Raw genomic sequence first — 19,071 nt, forward strand, 5'->3', positions numbered from 1 at the left:
AATTAATCTGCTTGTTCTTGTCAACTATCCAACTCATCCACCAGGTTTTGTCATAATCCGTCCACAACGGTTTGAGACCGTGCTGTATGATCGTGTTTGGCTCTATATCGCAATCGTGATTCATCACTTTAAAATTCTCATGTCTGGATCTTCACCGAAATCTCATCGATTCGATTCGACCTTCGACCCAACCTGTCCACCAAGTTTTGTCCAAGTCTGCTCATAACCTTCTGAGATATCCTGCTTGCAAACAGACAAATGGACAGGGGTGATTACCTAAACTTCATCCATCTTTGTTAATTATTTCATGCACATTGATGCAAATCATCGGTACCATGTGGCATTGCTTCGAAATCTCCATTGCAACAATGAATGTGGAATGTAGTCAGGAATGTCCTGAAGCTTATTTCCCCCACCAGTGTATTTGTTTCAAACTATATTACAGAAAGTGTCATTCCACGTTATCATTCGGAACACTTTTGGTCATCCAAATCGGGTGGTTTAAGATACTTCAACCACTTGTCTCACATTTGACAACCAATACAGTAGCTGTTTTAGTATCAACAAGAACAAATGTGTCCAAGAGCCGCGTCATAAAGGTTTTGTCTTCACCAGAAGAAGAACAACAACAACAACAATGCGGAGCTCTCTTAGAGCCAGCGTTCGCAACGCGATGCGGCTAAAAAAACAAATGCTTCAGAGTGAGTGCCATGATACTACAGTTGATGCAGAAAAGAGTTTGGATGATTCTGGTACTTATCTGCGAGTTGTCGTTGGTGATGAGGGAGACAGAGACAGACAGATGCATCCAGCTTTAAGAGTTTGTTAATGTTATGTTTATGAAGCACAGCAATACATTTATTCTTTCATGGAACATGAAGAGCATGGTGGTTCTCTTCATGAAACTGCTCACCTCCAATCATTTGTTCTTCACTTTCATCTGTGGACTAACTTCCTCAGTCTGTTCAATCTCGTTTTTCAATCTCAGGTCACCCCCCCCCACCCATCTATACCCCTGATCCTTTCTAACCCCATTAACCCTCTCCAAGCCCACCTCTTTTTGGGTTTCTGGGTTATTTCCCCCCACTCCCTCGCCTTCCTTGTTTTTTGGGGTTTTTTTTCTCTCCCCTTCCTAAAGGGTGGAGGAGCTCCTTGTGAGCCGACGGCCATCCATATCTAGTGCCCAACTGTCTGCGGATGTCCTCCTGCAGTTGGGTTACTTTTTTTTTATTAGGAGGTTGGTGGCAGGATTTGCACTCTGGCCACCGTAAAACCCTTCATTCCGCAAAACACAAAAACGCAAAAAAATCTGAAAACCCACTCCGTGGGAGTACCTCCTGTGCAGCTTCCCTTCGCAGGGCAGCTCACCGGATGACGGGATTGGGGCAAAGCCTTCGGGACCCCCAATCTTTGATGATAGGAGGGAAACCACGGGGTAACATCCCTGGGTCAGATTGCGGGAGAGTGTGGCGGAGTGGTGCTGAGGTGTCGTCTACCAGACGGCGGTCTCCTTGGGTTAACCTGAGGCGGTCCCTTCGGGTGGGTGTCTGGAATGTCCTATCCCTAAGAGAGGATGATCACCTGTCTCTGTTATCATCTGAGCTCAAGCGTTTGGACATCGGGATTGCAGCTCTCCCTGAGGTTCGGAGACCGGATTGCGGCGAGATAATAGTGGATGGTTACACCTACTATTGGTCTGGTCGCTCTGATGGTTACCATACCAAGGAGTTGCTGTAGCTGTGTCCAATAAGCTGACCCCAATGATAATTGAGGTAACACCGGTCAACGAGCATATTATGAAATTAATGATTCGTCACTCCTTAGGTGTCATTTCCCTGGTCTCTGTTTATGCTCCGACTGAGGCGAGTGATCTCACCGTGAAGGATGCATTCTACGCCACGCTCGAGTCTGTGGTTGATCAGTGCCCCAGACGAGATACACTTCTCGTCTTGGGGGATTTCAATGCATCGACTGGAACTGATAGGGATGGTTATGAGGTGTGTGTTGGTCCCCATGGGTCTGGAACCGTGAACCTGAATAGCACTAAGTTCCTTGACTTTGCAAGAAGTCATGGACTTAGGGTGGCCAGTTCATGGTTTCAGCGCCCACAAGCTCATCGCTGGACTTGGTATTCCAATGCTGGTGGTGTGGCAAAGGAGATTGACCATGTCCTCATTGACGGTTGTTGGAGGATGATCCAGAACTGCAGGGTCTACCAGAGTGCTCAGTTCCTCAATACTGACCACAGGCTTGTTGTAGCAACTCTAAAGCTGCACTTTAAATCCTGGAGAATGGTACCATCCCAGCCTAGGCTGGATGTTGGCAAGCTCAGGGATGAGAGAGCAGCTGAGGAGTTTGCGAACAGGCTGAGTGGACACTTGGGGGGTCTGGGTGCTTTGGGGGGTCCTGAAGAGTTGTGGAGTGCCTTCAAGACAAGACCGTCCTTGATGTTGCCGGTGGATGTCTTGGAACTCACCGCAGGGCAAAGAAGAATTTTGTCTCTCAAGGGACACTGGATACCATTGATCAGAATCGCAGGGCCAGGCTGAATGGCAGAGCTGAGCTGTTCAGGGAGCTGAGGCGTAAAACTGTACGTGCACTGAGGGTGGACAAGGAGGCCAAAGTGCGAGGAATCTGTGAGGGGGTAGAGCATCACCTGTGGACAGGTGATTCTCGTCCCGCTTACAGGGGAATTCGCGCATTGCGTTCATCCAAGCCCATCCCTCGGAGCACTGCAGTTAGAGCAGAGAGTGGTAGGCTCTTGACAGAGGAGTCTGAAGTGAAGGCCCGTTGGGCCGGTTACTTTGAGCGGTTGTACCAGGCTGATCCCCCAGCTGTCGAGTTGGACGTCAAGGGTGTTACAATCCCTGTTGCTGACCCTCGAATCAACTGTGGCCCACCTTCGCTTGTTGAAACAGGGCAAAGCTCCAGGGATCTGTGGCATCCATGCTGAACTTCTCAAGGCTGGTGGAAATGCTGCGCTCGTGTCGTTGCATGCAGTTTTGTGCTCTGCCTGGAACACAGGCATCATCCCAACTGATTGGAAGAGGGGCCTTGTTGTTCCTCTCTGGAAAGGAAAGGGTGATCGCCAAGACTGCAACAGCTACCGAGGGGTGACGCTGCTCTCAGTGCCGGGCAAGGTCTTTGCTCGGATAATTCTTGATAGGGTTTGCCACCATCTGCTTGAGCACCAGTGTCCAGAGCAGTCAGGCTTTACACCAAAGAGGTCAACGATTGACCTTATCCTTGCTATTTGTGTCCTCACCGAACGCAGATGAGAGTTACGGCAGGGGCTGCTTGCAGCCTATGTTGATCTCTGTAAAGCGTTCGATTCAGTGAATCTGGATGTCCTCTGGAGGATTCTTGGTCTTCGTGGGGTGCCACCAAAACTGTTCGATCTGATGTCTGAACTCTACACTGGTACTGAGAGTGCTGTGAAGTGTGGTGGTTCCACCTCTGACTTATTTCCAGTTATTACTGGAGTTCGTCAGGGGTGTGTACTGGCCCCCACACTTTTCAGCACTTGTATGGACTGGATTTTAGGGAGGATGTCGGAGAGATCAAGCTGCGGTGCATCGTTTGGGAATGTCAAGATGTCGGACCTTGATTTTGCAGATGATGCAGTCATCTTTGTGGAGACTTCAGACATCCTTTTGGGGGCCCTCGAGGTGCTGAATGAGGAGTCGGAGCCGCTGGGATTACGGGTTTCTTGGGTCAAAACTAAGATCCAGGCTTTCGGTGACATCTTGGATGCTGCTGTCCTGTCTGTGTCTGTTTGTGGTGAGAATGTTGAGGTCGTGGAGAGATTCACTTACCTTAGCAGTGATATTCATGTCTCTGCTGGCTGTGAGTCAGAGGTCAATAGACGTCTGGGTCGGGCCTGGGAGTCATGGATTCACTGGATCATGGGGTGTGGCGCTGCCGTTACCTGTGCGGGAGGGCGAAAGTGGTACTTCCACTTTCCACTGTGGTACTTCCAGTCTTGCTCTATGGATGCGAGACTTGGACCCTGACCAAGGATCTGAGATGGAGACTTAATTCCTTTGCTACCAGGTCTCTTTGGAGAATCCTTTGCTACCGTTAGTCGGATTTTGTGTCCAACGAGCGGTTGCTGAGAGAGACTCGGATGACATTTGTTACCTGCATAGTCCGTGAGCGTCAGTTGCGGCTGTATGGACATGTGGCTCGTTTTCCTGACGCTGATCCTGCTCACCAGATTCTCTCAGCGAGGGAGTCTCATTAGTGGAGGAGGCCAGTGGGCCGACCACGTGCCTCATGGTTGCAGCAGGTTGACCATCTCAAGGAGATGGGGATGGGCCTAGCATCTGCCCGGGGGATGGCCAGACGGAGGCCCCTGGAGTACCGGCGGAAAGTGGACGCAGCGACGCGCTGTTCTGGCACATGCTCCCATACCTGACCTGACCTGACCTTCCTAAACTGGAAACATGTTCTGTGATTGAGACTTTGTGCCAGTATCCAGTTTAGTCATCCCCTGTCCTCCTCCCCCTCTCCTTGCACGCACACACACACACACACACACACACACACACACACACACACACACACCGATTTTATAATGCCAGAGATCAGTGTACAGTGTGTGACTTCTGATTGGCTATCTAATTTTAGGAAAGACTGGCATGACTCATTTGACCACATGGTGCTGAGACTCCATCTTGGAGAAGACTTGCATTTCGGCTTTTCATCATGTTGTGTTATTTACAAAACGCCTCGGATCTGAAAAATAAACAAGCAGAAAAAGGAAGCAGGTCAAAAAGGAATACGAAGTTGGGAAGAGGATGAGGAAGTATCGACCGGAATGTGAGAGTTTATGTGGCTTGATTGCGAGGAAGATTGGGACATTGATGTTCTGCAAGGTGTATGTACGGAGGAGTATGTGAAAAGCAACAGAGGCGGGAAGGAAGCAAAATGTATTTTCCACCGCGAAATGTGTGTGATTATGAGTTACGAGGTTGCTGGTATGAAAAGCGCCGAAATTTGATCTGTCGGTGTCGTGAGAAATAGTAATTTAAACATGGATACTGATTTTGTTTTTTTGAACTTTGATGCACCAGCAAATAATATATGGTCAGGCAACCAAAAATGCTGGCTGGCCACAAAAACAAAATCTGTTTAGGTGGCCCGGTGGACCACAAAAAGAAATTAAGCGTGACTCCTGCTTTTAATCCTTCCCTAATTTGATTTTTATTTCTTCCACTTATTTTTTTAACTTCCATTGCTGACCCACAGTATTGTAGTTGGAGATTTTCATTGGTCATTATTGCCATTTAGTTTTATTGTATATCTATAATAAATTACATATTTATATAATGAAGGTAAGTTACTCGTTCATTGCAGAAAGTGTCATTACAAAAAGTGATGGAATTAGGTTGTAAATAATTTGACCATATGGGAGATTAGAATGGGTTTAATCTCTGACCTGATTGGCCATCTGAGTTCACAATTAATAAGAGCTCCACCCTTAAGGTGGGAGGTGTATAACAGTCCTCTTCCACATGGCCATGCAGAGATGTGCGAGAATTACACCAATTGGTAAATTTCTAATTTTTTCTGCCTCCAAATTGGTCAATAATTTGATGGGGGTGAAGAGTTGCCTATCCCTCAACCCGCTCCCCACCTTGTTGATATTAACTGTGACCATTTAAAGATTAATTTTGTATGAAAAATCTATAAATGCTCATTCATGTGGGCCTGCACCTTTAAAGTGAGGGCAATTTCAATATGTTTTGAGTGTACGAGGCGTTGTGATGAGCTTTCCAACATTTTATTTATGATGGAAAGAGCTGATTGTTGTGGTAATGTGAACATGGGTTTATATACCATTAGCAACATTTTGACTGGAATAATTATATCAAGTGAGCTACATTATTTTATAATATTGACACCAAGTTTGTTCTCAATCTCAAGCTTACCCACAGTCTCAGCCTCAGCCCTCATTTGCTCCCTTTACTGGGCAGCCACAAGGCCAGGCTACAAATCAGCAGCCCTTTTATGGAGTCTCAGCATCTGCTGGGGGCTATCATCCTCAACCTCCTCAACCACCTCAACCTCCTCATGCTGCTCAACCTCCTCAACCACCTCATGCAGTTCAACCTCCTCATGCTACACAAGCTCCTCAAGGGCAGCGTCCAACATATCCACCTGGAGCTCCACTTCCTCCAGCAGCAGCACCTTTACCACAAACCCCTCAGGCAAACCCTTATGCCCGTGCCCGTCATGGCGTACCTCAAGGTTACAGCCAGCCTGGTTTGGGCTACCGCTAGCTAAAGAGTTTGCGTAAAGCTGAAATAGATTGGTGGTGAGTCACTAAATTGTTTAAACATTACAGGTGGGGCAATTATTACTCCTGTGATTTAGTTTAATCTTCAAAACATTGAAAACACCAACTGCATGTTTATGCAGAAAGTTATTTCTGTCTGGCTAGCCATTAGGCTTGTCAGTTATCCCTGTAATTGTCTGGCTTGACTGTGCTTTGCTACCTGATTGGCTATCTGGCAAATGTGCCACCATTTGGGCAGTTAGCCAAAAAAAAGTGGACTTTTTGACCAGAGAGATGAGTTTGAAATGGTTACTTCGCATTAAAATGTAACATGTCAAGTGAAAGTTCTTGCATCTCTCGTTCCGTTTCATCATGAACAAGCAAAAGATGTGTGCTGTTAACCTTGTAGTGCTTTTAAGTTTTGTGTCCTGTTTGCTTTTGGGATTAAATCAAATAAATAAACGTGAAATGCATCCTGCCTTATTATTATTATTATTATTATTATTATTATTATTATTATTATCATGATTTTTACCCCTCAGCCCGAATTGGCTAAGGGTTATTGTCGTCATAGGCGTTGTCCGGGCTGGCGGGCGTCCGTCTGTCAACTTTTGGTTTCCGTCAATTTCGAGGAGAACGCCTTGTCCGATTAAATCCATTTTTGCAGGGTATGTTGGGGTTGAGTAGAGGAAGGTTCCTTTCGCAAATGGGCGCGCTGCGATTTTCAGCGTGGCCGCCACAGCAGTCGTCTTGAAATTGGTTTTCGTCAATTTCGAGAACGGCTTGGCTTGTCCGATTAAATGCATTTTTGAAATGGGCGCGCTGCGATTTTCAATATGGTCTCCATGGCAGCCATCTTGAAATTGGTTTCCGTCGATTTCGAGGAGAACGCCTTGTCCGATTAAATCCATTTTTGCAGGTCCGGGCGTCCGTCTGTCAACTTTTGGTTTCCATCAATTTCGAGGAGAACGCCTTGTCCGATTAAATCCATTTTTGCTGGGTGTGTTGGGGTTGAGTCGAGGAAGGTTCCTTTCGAAAATGGGCGTGCTGCGATTTTCAATATGGCCACCATCTTGAAATTGGTTTGCGTCAAGGGGCTGAGAGCTTACGCCCGCTTTGCGGTGATATTTTTAAATTTTAAAATCAGATGTCACCACACAAACTTTTGTCGTTCTCACGGAAAGATGTTTGTGTTTTGGGGTGGGGAAAAAATTAACTCTCAGTAATGAGGTGCTGTATCATCCCAATACAACTGGAAAGGCTGAGTTTTATGCTTGTTTAATTGTAGATAATTATCCAGCGATCCCGATCTTGCAAAATCGAGTTGGCAAGCTTTGGAAGATCGTTCAGTTTTGGGAATTGCCCTGAGTGGGGGAGGGACAATTGATGTACCTCTTCACAATTGGCCAATTACCTTTGAAACATTGCTTGCGACTCGATTTTCAGGACATCTCTGAGTCTGAACATGAAGTGGCTTGCATTACAATATCATCGAGATTATTTCATTTAATGAACTTATTTTCTCCCATTTATGGATCATGAAGCAGTTTGAAAATAAAATTTTAAAATTGCTTCTCTACATCACATTGAGGCTCCGCTCTTGGAAGAGTAGGGTGACCTGAGGGTAAAAAGACAATATCATGTTAGTGGGGTCACAGTTTGATGAAAGAAGCAAGGGAATGAACAAACAGGAAAAGAAAGAGGAGCACTGTTTTAGGTCGGGTTAATGGGGGTTAAAAAAGGTCAATGGGTAGAGATGGGGTGACATGAGATGACGATGGACCACAATCACCATCTCAACGACTTTTTCTGGTGATGGACTTTTTCTGTTTCTGATGTCAATGCTCTGTGGGAATTTGTGTAAAAGGTCCATTTGTGCTGGGCATCATTCATTTAAGTTCACAGAGCAGCCTTTCCTGATTTGGCACTTCAACATCAATTGTGGCACTTCTTGCTTGGGTTACTTCCTCTGATCAATGGTGAACGGAATCTTCAACCAGAGAACTGACATAAATAAATATAAGTTATACATGTGAAGGAAGATGCACATGTGGCACCATTCATTTAATGTCTTGTCTTTGGAAGAAGGGGAGTAGAGGAAATCACAATCTATCTGTCACATACTGTGGGAGAATTCCATGGAGAGAGAACCTCCAATATGGTGTCACAGACTCGATCACTTTAAGTTTGCGAGACAGCATTGGGGTATGCGCACTCACCTTTGAGCTGTGTAATCAAGGTTCAAGTCTTGACCCTGTTTTACATTGCCATGGTGGTGTTGCGCATGCAGAGCGATGCATAAATGTATTCACCAGCCATCAGAAGGAGTTTGGCCAGAGGACTTGTCTGACGGTACAGGTTTCTCGTGGATGTTGAAATATCCCACGGTGTCTTGTGAAGAGTAAGCAAGTTAGTGCCAGCACCATGAACAAATTGCAATTCCTGCCCTAACCAACAGAGGGAATTGTATCAGTGGCACAACCATGCCCCTAATGATGCTACCACCACAGCCTTGGGCTGCATATGAACGAAGAATAAGATTGCTTCTTAAGTGTCAGATGATGCTGTCCATTGAATTAAAAATAGATGTTTTGAAGTGATATCTGTTCATGGATGAGCTTGCAAATAAATTACTTGGAGGACAAAAGCCTTAGTAGGCATCAGTGTACCTTTACAAGAAGGATATGCATTATTCAATTCAAAGTCGTTTTATCATGGCTTGCAGCGGTGGCGCACACATTTGTGTTGACCAATCTGGATTTCATTCTGAGTTGGATCGGGAATCAAACCATAAAATGGCGGACTGGTGCTTTTGCATCCTTGAGCTGATGATGTTAATTAATTGCTGCCTGGGTGTCCAGTCTTCCAGCATTAAACTGAACAATTCCTGCACAAACCATCTTCACTGGAACATATGAGGCCTGGCCAGCTGGTTCGTGGAAGACTTAGCCAGACAGTTTCCCAATGACTGACTCCACAGAAAGGAGAATAATTATGTCCCTTAAAGTGTTTTCTTTTCCAGCATGATTACCTTTTTATCATGTAAAAGTGGAATGTGCTTGCATTCTACAAGGAGATAAATCTTTAACAACCACAATTATTCCCACGTTCTTGTATGCTTGGCCGGGGAAGCTTTTGGCGCGTGTTCACCAACCTGCTGGCCAGGCCTTACGATTGACGATGTAGTTGAGGCGGGAATTTGTAATGTCTTCAGGGTACTGGCCAGCTTGCTATCGTGTGCAGCCTATGGCTGCTGGTTGAATCATTTTCTGGGGGTCTAGCTGTGCCCTCTATTACCAGTGCACTGGTACTCATTTTGCCGACCTTTGAAAGATGACAGGCTGAGTCAACCGGCCCCACCTGGTGTTAATTTAACAGCCGACAGGCAGTTCAAACTCAAGACCCAAATATATTTAGCCAGCTACCTTTACTGTTAAGCCGATGCCGAGCTTAGGGTACTGGCGATTATCTCACCTTCTCTTCGCGATAAGATTCTGTGGAATATTTAACCTCCACCAACTAATCCCGACAGATGTGACGCTCAGTTGAATGTCATCCGAGGGATGACTTTTGTAAAATGCATTCCATGCATGAAACTTGGGGAATTGGAGAGAAGAGGGAAAGATTCATGGATCAACTGAAGTTAACAAAATTGGCCACAACACCAAAAACGACCCCACTTTTCAAATTTGAAAGAGTAGCATCGACGATCCACAAGTACCTGACTTGGACAGAGTAGGACTTGGGCCAGATGAAAGTGACAAGAATGAAGAAGGAGTGAGAAGCTGGGTGCTTACCAGGGGGAGGTTGGTGGAGAGAGGGATGGAGGTGGCTTAGTTGTAATGGCATGAAGATGGAGGAGGAGGAGATGGGACCATACTCTGTGCAGAGCGTTGGTGCTGCTTAAGCAGTCTCCTTGGCTATTGGGCACAATCCTGGATGGGTCACCACTCTGACACAGTATACCAGCATGCTGGCACTCGTTTTGCCGACCTCGGAAGGATGACGGGCCGAGTTAACCCCACCTGGTATTAATTCAACAGCTGAGCGGGATTTGAACTCAGGACCCTCGGATCCAAAACCTGCCATCCCAACCATTAAGCCAACACCAGGCATGTGAAGAAGGACTATGTAGCAAAGTCAAAGCTTGGACTGCAGCCTACCACTAGAGTTACAGAAGCGAAGACCAAGCATGACGAAAGGAAATTAAGGAGACCCACCCCAGGAGAGGGAACAAATTCATCCTGCTGTAACCCAAAGCACATGACACCTACACAGACAGAAGTGATAAGAACAAGAGTAGTAGATGATGAGGTGGAGGAAGACCAGGGAGAAAAACAGAAGAGAAGAAGAGGAAGCTGAGGGTGATGAGGAACAGCGAAGACTTAAAGAAGAGCTGACAAACAAAATAGAGGAGATGAGAATGATAGCATTTGGGGAAAGGCCAAAAGTACAGAATACAAAACAACAAACATGAAAATGTTAAGAAAGAGAAGCAACAAAGTGTTTAGAAAAATGTGTGTTTTGCAGCGGCCCTGTTCATTCAACAAAAAGTAACAAGGACACAACAGAGCAAGAAAAAAAGACCACTTCCCAGAAATAAAAGTCATGTCGGTGTGTTCACATCTACACACACGTGGACTGAGTGACCATGTTCTCAATGACAATGGACACCTGATCCAAGATGACACCAGATGACACCACCACACGTCATGTTGGTGTGTTCACATCTACACACACGTGGACTGAGTGACCATGTTCTCAATGACAATGGACACCTGATCCAAGATGACACCACCACACGTCATGTCGGTGTGTTCACATCTACACACACGTGGACTGAGTGACCATGTTCTCAATGACAATGGACACCTGATCCAAGATGACACCACCACACGTCATGTCGGTGTGTTCACATCTACACACACGTGGACTGAGTGACCATGTTCTCAATGACAATGGACACCTGATCCAAGATGACACCACCACACGTCATGTTGGTGTGTTCACATCTACACACACGTGGACTGATTGACCATGTTCTCAATGACAATGGACACCTGATCCAAGATGACACCAGATGACACCACCACACGTCATGTTGGTGTGTTCACATCTACACACACGTGGACTGAGTGACCATGTTCTCAATGACAATGGACACCTGATCCAAGATGACACCACCACACGTCATGTCGGTGTGTTCACATGTACACACACGTGGACTGAGTGACCATGTTCTCACTGACAATGGACACCTGATCCAAGATGACACCACCACACATCATGTGTGTGTGTTCACATCTACACACACGTGGACTGAGTGACCATGTTCTCAATGACAATGGACACCTGATCCAAGATGACACCACCACACGTCATGTTAGTGTGTTCACATCTACACACACGTGGACTGAGTGACCATGTTCTCAATGACAATGGACACCTGATCCAAGATGACACCACAACACGTCATGTGTGTGTGTTCACATCTACACACACGTGGACTGAGTGACCATGTTCTCAATGACAATGGACACCTGATCCAAGATGACACCACCACACGTCATGTCGGTGTGTTCACATGTACACACACGTGGACTGAGTGACCATGTTCTCAATGACAATGGACACCTGATCCAAGATGACACCACCACACATCATGGTAGTGTGTTCACATGTACACACACGTGGACTGAGTGACCATGTTCTCAATGACAATGGACACCTGATCCAAGATGACACCACCACACGTCATGTTAGTGTGTTTACATCTACACACACGTGGACTGATTGACCATGTTCTCAATGACAATGGACACCTGATCCAAGATGACACCACCACACGTCATGTTGGTGTGTTCACATCTACACACACGTGGACTGAGTGACCATGTTCTCAATGACAATGGACACCTGATCCAAGATGACACCACCACACGTCATGTCGGTGTGTTCACATGTACACACACGTGGACTGAGTGACCATGTTCTCACTGAAAATGGACACCTGATCCAAGATGACACCACCACACGTCATGTGTGTGTGTTCACATCTACACACACGTGGACTGAGTGACCATGTTCTCAATGACAATGGACACCTGATCCAAGATGACACCACCACACGTCATGTTAGTGTGTTCACATCTACACACACGTGGACTGAGTGACCATGTTCTCAATGACAATGGACACCTGATCCAAGATGACACCACCACACATCATGTGTGTGTGTTCACATCTACACACACGTGGACTGAGTGGCCATTTTCTCAATGACAATGGACACCTGATCCAAGATGACACCACTACACGTCATGTGAGTGTGTTCACATCTACACACACGTGGACTGAGTGACCATGTTCTCAATGACAATGGACACCTGATCCAAGATGACACCACCACATGTCATGTCGGTGTGTTCACATCTACACACACGTGGACTGAGTGACCATGTTCTCAATGACAATGGACACCTGATCCAAGATGACACCACTACACGTCATGTGAGTGTGTTCACATCTACACACACGTGGACTGAGTGACCATGTTCTCAATGACAATGGACACCTGATCCAAGATGACACCACCACACGTCATGTCGGTGTGTTCACATCTACACACACGTGGACTGAGTGACCATGTTCTCAATGACAATGGACACCTGATCCAAGATGACACCACTACACGTCATGTTAGTGTGTTCACATGTACACACACGTGGACTGAGTGACCATGTTCTCACTGACAATGGACACCTGATCCAAGATGACACCACCACACGTCATGTCGGTGTGTTCACATCTACACACACGTGGACTGAGTGACCATGTTCTCAATGACAATGGACACCTGATCCAAGATGACACCACCACACGTCATGTTAGTGTGTTCACATCTACACACACGTGGACTGAGTGACCATGTTCTCAATGACAATGGACACCTGATCCAAGATGACACCACCACACGTCATGTTAGTGTGTTCACATCTACACACACGTGGACTGAGTGACCATGTTCTCAATGACAATGGACACCTGATCCAAGATGACACCACTACACGTCATGTTAGTGTGTTCACATCTACACACACGTGGACTGAGTGACCATGTTCTCAATGACAATGGACACCTGATCCAAGATGACACCACCACACGTCATGTTTGTGTGTTAAACAAGGAACTTTGCTGCACCATTTGGCCATTGGGTCCATCATGCCTGCGCTGCACTAACACGACGGGACACGTTAACCGGTCAAGGTTGACAACGACTTCACTCCATGAGGAGTTGGAGGAGACGAGTGGGAATGAGGGGTTGGGGGAGAGGGAGTGGGAATGAGGGGTTGGGGGAGAGGGAGTCGGAATGAGGGGTTTGGGGAGAGGGAGTGGGAATGAGTGGGTGGGGGAGAGGGAGTGGGAATGAGGGGTTTGGGGAGAGGGAGTCGGAATGAGGGGTTGGGGAGAGGGAGTGGGAATGAGTGGTTGGAGGAGACGAGTGGGAATGAGGGGTTGGGGGAGAAGGAGTGGGAATGAGGGGTTGGGGGAGAAGGAGTGGGAATGAGGGGTTGGAGGAGACGCGTGGGAATGAGAAAAGTGTGGAAGGCTCAGGGAGATCACAGGAGAATTACAAATAAATAAAATCAAAAGGATAAAGTTTGTGTGTCGGTGGTTTGAAGGTGAGGAAGGAACGTCACACACACCATCCCTTGAGGAGGTCCCTCTCACAAACATCGCAATCACGACACTGACGTCCAAACGCCCATTCACACCTCATCGAACTCACGTTCAAACCAAATATTCCAATAAACGTATATCGAGGGGGAAACCGGATTTGACCCGATGACCTTTTCATCTCCAGTCAAATACTCAATCACTGAGATATACATTTTATATATATATATATATATATATTTTCCATTATGAGTGATTTGTAACTTTAAATAATCGTTTACTAATAGTTTGCATTCCGCAGATTTGTGGGAATGGAATTTGTTGACGGCGGGTGACGTCACACGTCACGTGGTTCCTTCCACCGTCCGTCGAGCGGTGAATGGTGACGCGCATGCGCAGAGGACTACGGAATCCCGTCGGTACCAAACTTCCGGGCACAGCCCTCGCCTTTGGTTTCTCAAGCGTCCTGTTTGTGTCGATGTGTCCGTTGATATTTATGTGGAGAAACGTTTAGAGATCTCTCCCGAGGCGCGAGCGGGCGATGCGGCCCAAGACGTTCCCCGCGGCGTCTCCGGGAGCAGGAAACGGCCGCTCGTTGTTACAAGAAACCCGAGAGAACCTTCGACATCTGGGCAAGGCCAACGGAGGTGCCTCATTCGGTGGAGATCGGGAGTTACAGCGTGCGTCCACCATGACGTCACGAAGTGGCACCGGGCGGTCACCCTCTCACCAAAAGGCTCTTCAGGAGATTCGGAATTCCCTGTTACCGTTCGCTGCGGATGTGGTGGATGTGTCTTCGGGGAAGGGAGGACATTTGGGACGGAGGGGATCGAGAGGAGACCCGACTGTGGGGTTCGTGGGTCCCCTGGAGGAGGACGCGAGGCACATCGTCAAGGAGCTCATGGAGGTTGGAGTGAGTGTGGTGAGTGGTTCAGTGGGTCCTGTGTGTTTGTTTGGTGAACCACCATGTTGTTGGTTTGGCAGGTGACTAGGTGAGCTCTTTGTTGGTTTGGCAGGTGACTAGGTGAGCTCTTTGTTGGTTTGGCAGGTGACTAGGTGAGCTCTTTGTTGGTTTGGCAGGTGACTAGGTGAGCTCTTTGTTGGTTTGGTAGGTGGCTCGCTTGTCCCACTACGTTGGTTTGGCAGGTGACTCGGTGAGTTCTTTGTTTTGGTAGGTGACTCGGTTTTCCCACTACGTTGGTTTGGTAGGTGACTCGCTTGTCCCACTATGTTGCTTTGGTAGGTGACTCGCTTGTCCCACTATGTTGCTTTGGTAGGTGACTCGGTTGTCCCACTACGTTGGTTTGGCAGGTGACTTGGTGAGCTCTTTGGTTTGGTAGGTGACTCACTTGTTCCACTACGTTGGTTTGGCAGGTGACTCGGTGAGTTCTTTGGTTTGGTAGGTGACTCGGTTTTCCCACAACGTTAGTTTGGCAGGTGACTCGGTGAGCTCTTTGTTTGGCAGGTGGCTAGGTGAGCTCTTTGTTTGTTTGGCAGGTGACTCGGTGAGTTCTTTGGTTTGGTAGGTGACTCGCTTGTCCCACTATGTTGGTTTGGCAGGTGACTCGGTGAGCTCTTTGTTTGGCAGGTGGCTAGATGAGCTCTTTGTTTGGCAGGTGACTCGGTGAGCTCTTTGTTTGGCAGGTGACTCGGTTTTCCCACAACGTTGGTTTGGCAGGTGACTCGGTGAGCTGTTTGTTTGGCAGGTGGCTAGATGAGCTCTTTGTTGGTTTGGTAGGTGACTCACTTGTCCCACTACGTTGGTTTGGCAGGTGGCTAGGTGAGCTCTTTGTTTGTTTGGCAGGTGACTCGGTGAGTTCTTTGTTTGGCAGGTGGTTAGATGAGCTCTTTGTTGGTTTGGTAGGTGACTCATTTGTCCCACTACGTTGGTTTGGCAGGTGACTCGGTGAGCTCTTTGGTTTGGTAGGTGACTTGGTTTTCCCACTACGTTGGTTTGGTAGGTGACTCGCTTGTCCCACTATGTTGGTTTAGCAGGTGACTCGGTGAGCTCTTTGTTTGGCAGGTGGCAAGATGAGCTCTTTGTTGGTTTGGTAGGTGACTCACTTGTCCCACTACGTTGGTTTGGCAGGTGACTCGGTGAGCTCTTTGGTTTGGTAGGTGACTCGGTTTTCCCACTACTTTGGTTTGGTAGGTGACTCGTTTGTCCCACTATGTTGCTTTTGTAGGTGACTCGGTTGTCCCACTACGTTGGTTTGGCAGGTGACTCAGTGAGCTCTTTGGTTTGTTCGGTGACTCACTTGTCCCACTACGTTGGTTTGGCAGGTGACTCGGTGAGCTCTTTGGTTTGGTAGGTGACTCTCTTGTCCCACTACGTTGGTTTGGTAGGTGACTCGCTTGTCCAACTACGTTGGTTTGGCAGGTGACTCGCTTGTCCCACTACGTTGGTTTGGCAGGTGACTCGGTGAGCTCTTTGGTTTGGTAGGTGACTCTCTTGTCCCACTACGTTGGTTTGGTAGGTGACTCGCTTGTCCAACTACGTTGGTTTGGCAGGTGACTCGCTTGTCCCACTACGTTGGTTTGGCAGGTGACTCGGTGAGCTCTTTGGTTTGGTAGGTGACTCGGTTTTCCCACTACTTTGGTTTGGTAGGTGGCTAGCTCGTCCCACTGTTGGTTTGGCAGGTGATTAGGTGGCAGAATTATCTGCGGCTTGTCAGCTTTATGGTTGAAGATGGAGAAGTCCTTCCGAGAGAGGCCACGCATGACCTAGCCAGTGAACCCATAACGATATGATCGCCCTGTGTCCTTATTTATTTATTTTGTCAAGCAAACATTCTGATTTGATTTCCACTTTTTCTTTTTCCATGTGTCACGTGTATGTATGTATGTATGTATGTATGTATGTATGTATTGGTACGAATTTGGTGAAATTCATAATTGTGGAATTCTGCCTTGATATATATATGGATATATATATGTATATATATATATATATATATATATATATATATATATATATATATATATATATATATATATATATATATATATATATATATATATATATATATATATATATATATATATACACACACACACACACACACACACACACACACACACACACACACACACACACACACACACACACACACACACACACACACACACACACTTTTGTCACTTATTTCCAACATTCCAAGATATGGGACCAGGAAGTAAGTGATGGCTGAAATTCATCCATAAATGTGGGCTGGCGGGATGGTGTGGAACCATACACACTTGTAAGCCGTCCAGCCTTGGTTTGAATCCCGACCCAGTTATAAACTGTCATCCCGGTGTTTCACAAGCGGGGCGATTCATCAATGTGTGTGCCCGTCCCTCTGATGGACGTCGAACTGTGTGTCCCATCTGCCTGCCTTAGTTGACGTGAAAGATCGTATGGTTTCCTTCACGAAGAGTCGACGAGCTATCCCGGCACCATGAACAAATTTCAAATTCCCGCCCTAACCTACAGAGGGCACTACATCAGCGGCACAGCTGTGCGCTCAACCAGCGATGCTCTCCCACATCCTTTTGTTCCATTCGAAAGAGGAAGAAGAGAAAAAAAAAAGGGAGATCCTGAAACGTAATTGGACTCCTTTGATCGAGTTTCCTTAGTTATAAACCAAAGCGATGTTTAGTGGTTTTTTTTTGAAGCTCTTATTGAGCACATCACCAGTGACCAATTACTAATATTTTGATCAAATCCAAACTGTGATGCCTTACAAAAGAATTTCAAGCACCAAAGGATTCCAGATCTTCTGCAATTAATTTTGACACATTTCATCATCTGCTTAACCAAGAAGCCTGAGATTTTTTTCGATGCACGTTTCATCTACAGCTCTTACAACTGTATTAAAATCCGTGTTTGTGATGAATCAAAATTCATGGAACCCGCTGAATTTGGCCCTGAATGATCACTTCTTTTTCTCTCTCTTTTACGTGTTATATTGGCTTTGTGAAATGTTTTTTTTTTTTTTTTCAAAGCAAAGAGAGGATAGTTTGGCGTCGTGCCTTTAGCTTGGCTAACAGACAAAAACAGGACGCAAAACACACATGGACGAGGTGGACAAAATGAATACAGAAGGAGACTCCAAGGAGGGAAACATTAGGAGGAGGGATTTGGGTGGGGTTAATGAGGGTAGAAAAGATCATGGTTTAGGAATGGGGATGATCTGAGATGGTGGTGAACAGCTGTCTTGAAGACCTTTGGTCATTGTCTAATCACCTTCCGTGGATTTTCACGTCCCTCATCTCCCAGGAGTTGGCCACCGCTGCTGTGAGGCAGACCGGCGCTCGGGGCATTCCGGCTGCTATCGACTGTATTGGCAAGATGGGTTACTTGGATGCTGGTGCTGCTCGAATAGTTGCTGCTGTGCCAAGAACCAAACCCGGACAACTATCAGGTGATGAGAGAAATGAGTTGGTTAATTAGTTGAGGCACTGCAACCCCGGCACCTGACAGTGGTGCATATTTAGAAGCTTAGAGGAGGTGAATATTTGCACTCGACTACAAAAACAGTTTCTGACATACCCTTCATGCTTTCCTGCGACACTAAAGCATCTTCATATTTTTGTGACTTGACATGCTCGCCCCGTGATGTATCGGCATGATGTCATTATCCTATTCATTGTGAAATTATTATAATGCTAATTTGCCTCGAAATTCCATGTTTTGAACTGTGATCTTTTCCTCTGGGCCCAGGTGGCTTAATGATATCTTGAAGAGCGGACATTGTACCCTTCTGGTGTGAAATTGTGGCCGATAATGCATTGAAGTCGATATTGTGAAGTTTTTTTTTTTTTTAAGGAGCAGACAAACCAATTGTGCCATTTCAATTGCCAAAAATGATATATTGTTGCGAATCTGGAAGCCATGAGCACACAACAGACAGGTCCTATAGATCAGTTATATCGGTAAGTACATGTTGCCAGTTAGGGTCCCGACTAAAGTCTAATGGGTGATTAAATGTTCCTGCGCTGTGGAGTTATTTTAATAGTCAGGTTTTCTTTTCGTTTATTTTTACACCACCAACATCAACGCCGACGACACCGCATCACCCTCACCCTCACCTTCACTTTGCTTCCTTCACCTCACTCTGGCCGACGTCATG

General features: G+C 46.5%; 2 protein-coding genes across 4 annotated transcripts in view; both read left to right on the top strand.

Moving 5' to 3' along the window:
- TFG (trafficking from ER to golgi regulator) overlaps positions 1 to 6,753 on the top strand; it is a 35,752-nt gene extending 28,999 nt beyond the window's left edge. For both annotated transcript variants that reach the window (XM_085850369.1, XM_085850370.1), the window contains exon 8: positions 5,929 to 6,753. In XM_085850369.1, coding sequence (XP_085706495.1) covers positions 5,929 to 6,284 — 356 coding nt within the window. In that variant the 3' untranslated portion in view covers positions 6,285 to 6,753. The remainder of the gene's footprint in view (positions 1 to 5,928) is intronic.
- Positions 6,754 to 14,348: 7,595 nt separating this feature from the next.
- LOC147015540 (serine/threonine-protein kinase LATS1-like) overlaps positions 14,349 to 19,071 on the top strand; it is a 35,569-nt gene continuing 30,846 nt past the window's right edge. Inside the window, exons 1-2 of one of the 2 annotated variants that reach the window (XM_085850372.1) lie at positions 14,349 to 14,879; positions 18,219 to 18,363. In XM_085850372.1, coding sequence (XP_085706498.1) covers positions 14,499 to 14,879; positions 18,219 to 18,363 — 526 coding nt within the window. In that variant the 5' untranslated portion in view covers positions 14,349 to 14,498. The remainder of the gene's footprint in view (positions 14,880 to 18,218; positions 18,364 to 19,071) is intronic. The other variant, XM_085850371.1, reaches the window with a different exon arrangement.

The sequence above is a fragment of the Eptatretus burgeri genome, chromosome 12 (genome assembly GCF_056783735.1).
Source record: "Eptatretus burgeri isolate ZD-2024b chromosome 12, Ebu_testis_v1, whole genome shotgun sequence".
Classification (NCBI taxonomy): domain Eukaryota; kingdom Metazoa; phylum Chordata; class Myxini; order Myxiniformes; family Myxinidae; genus Eptatretus; species Eptatretus burgeri.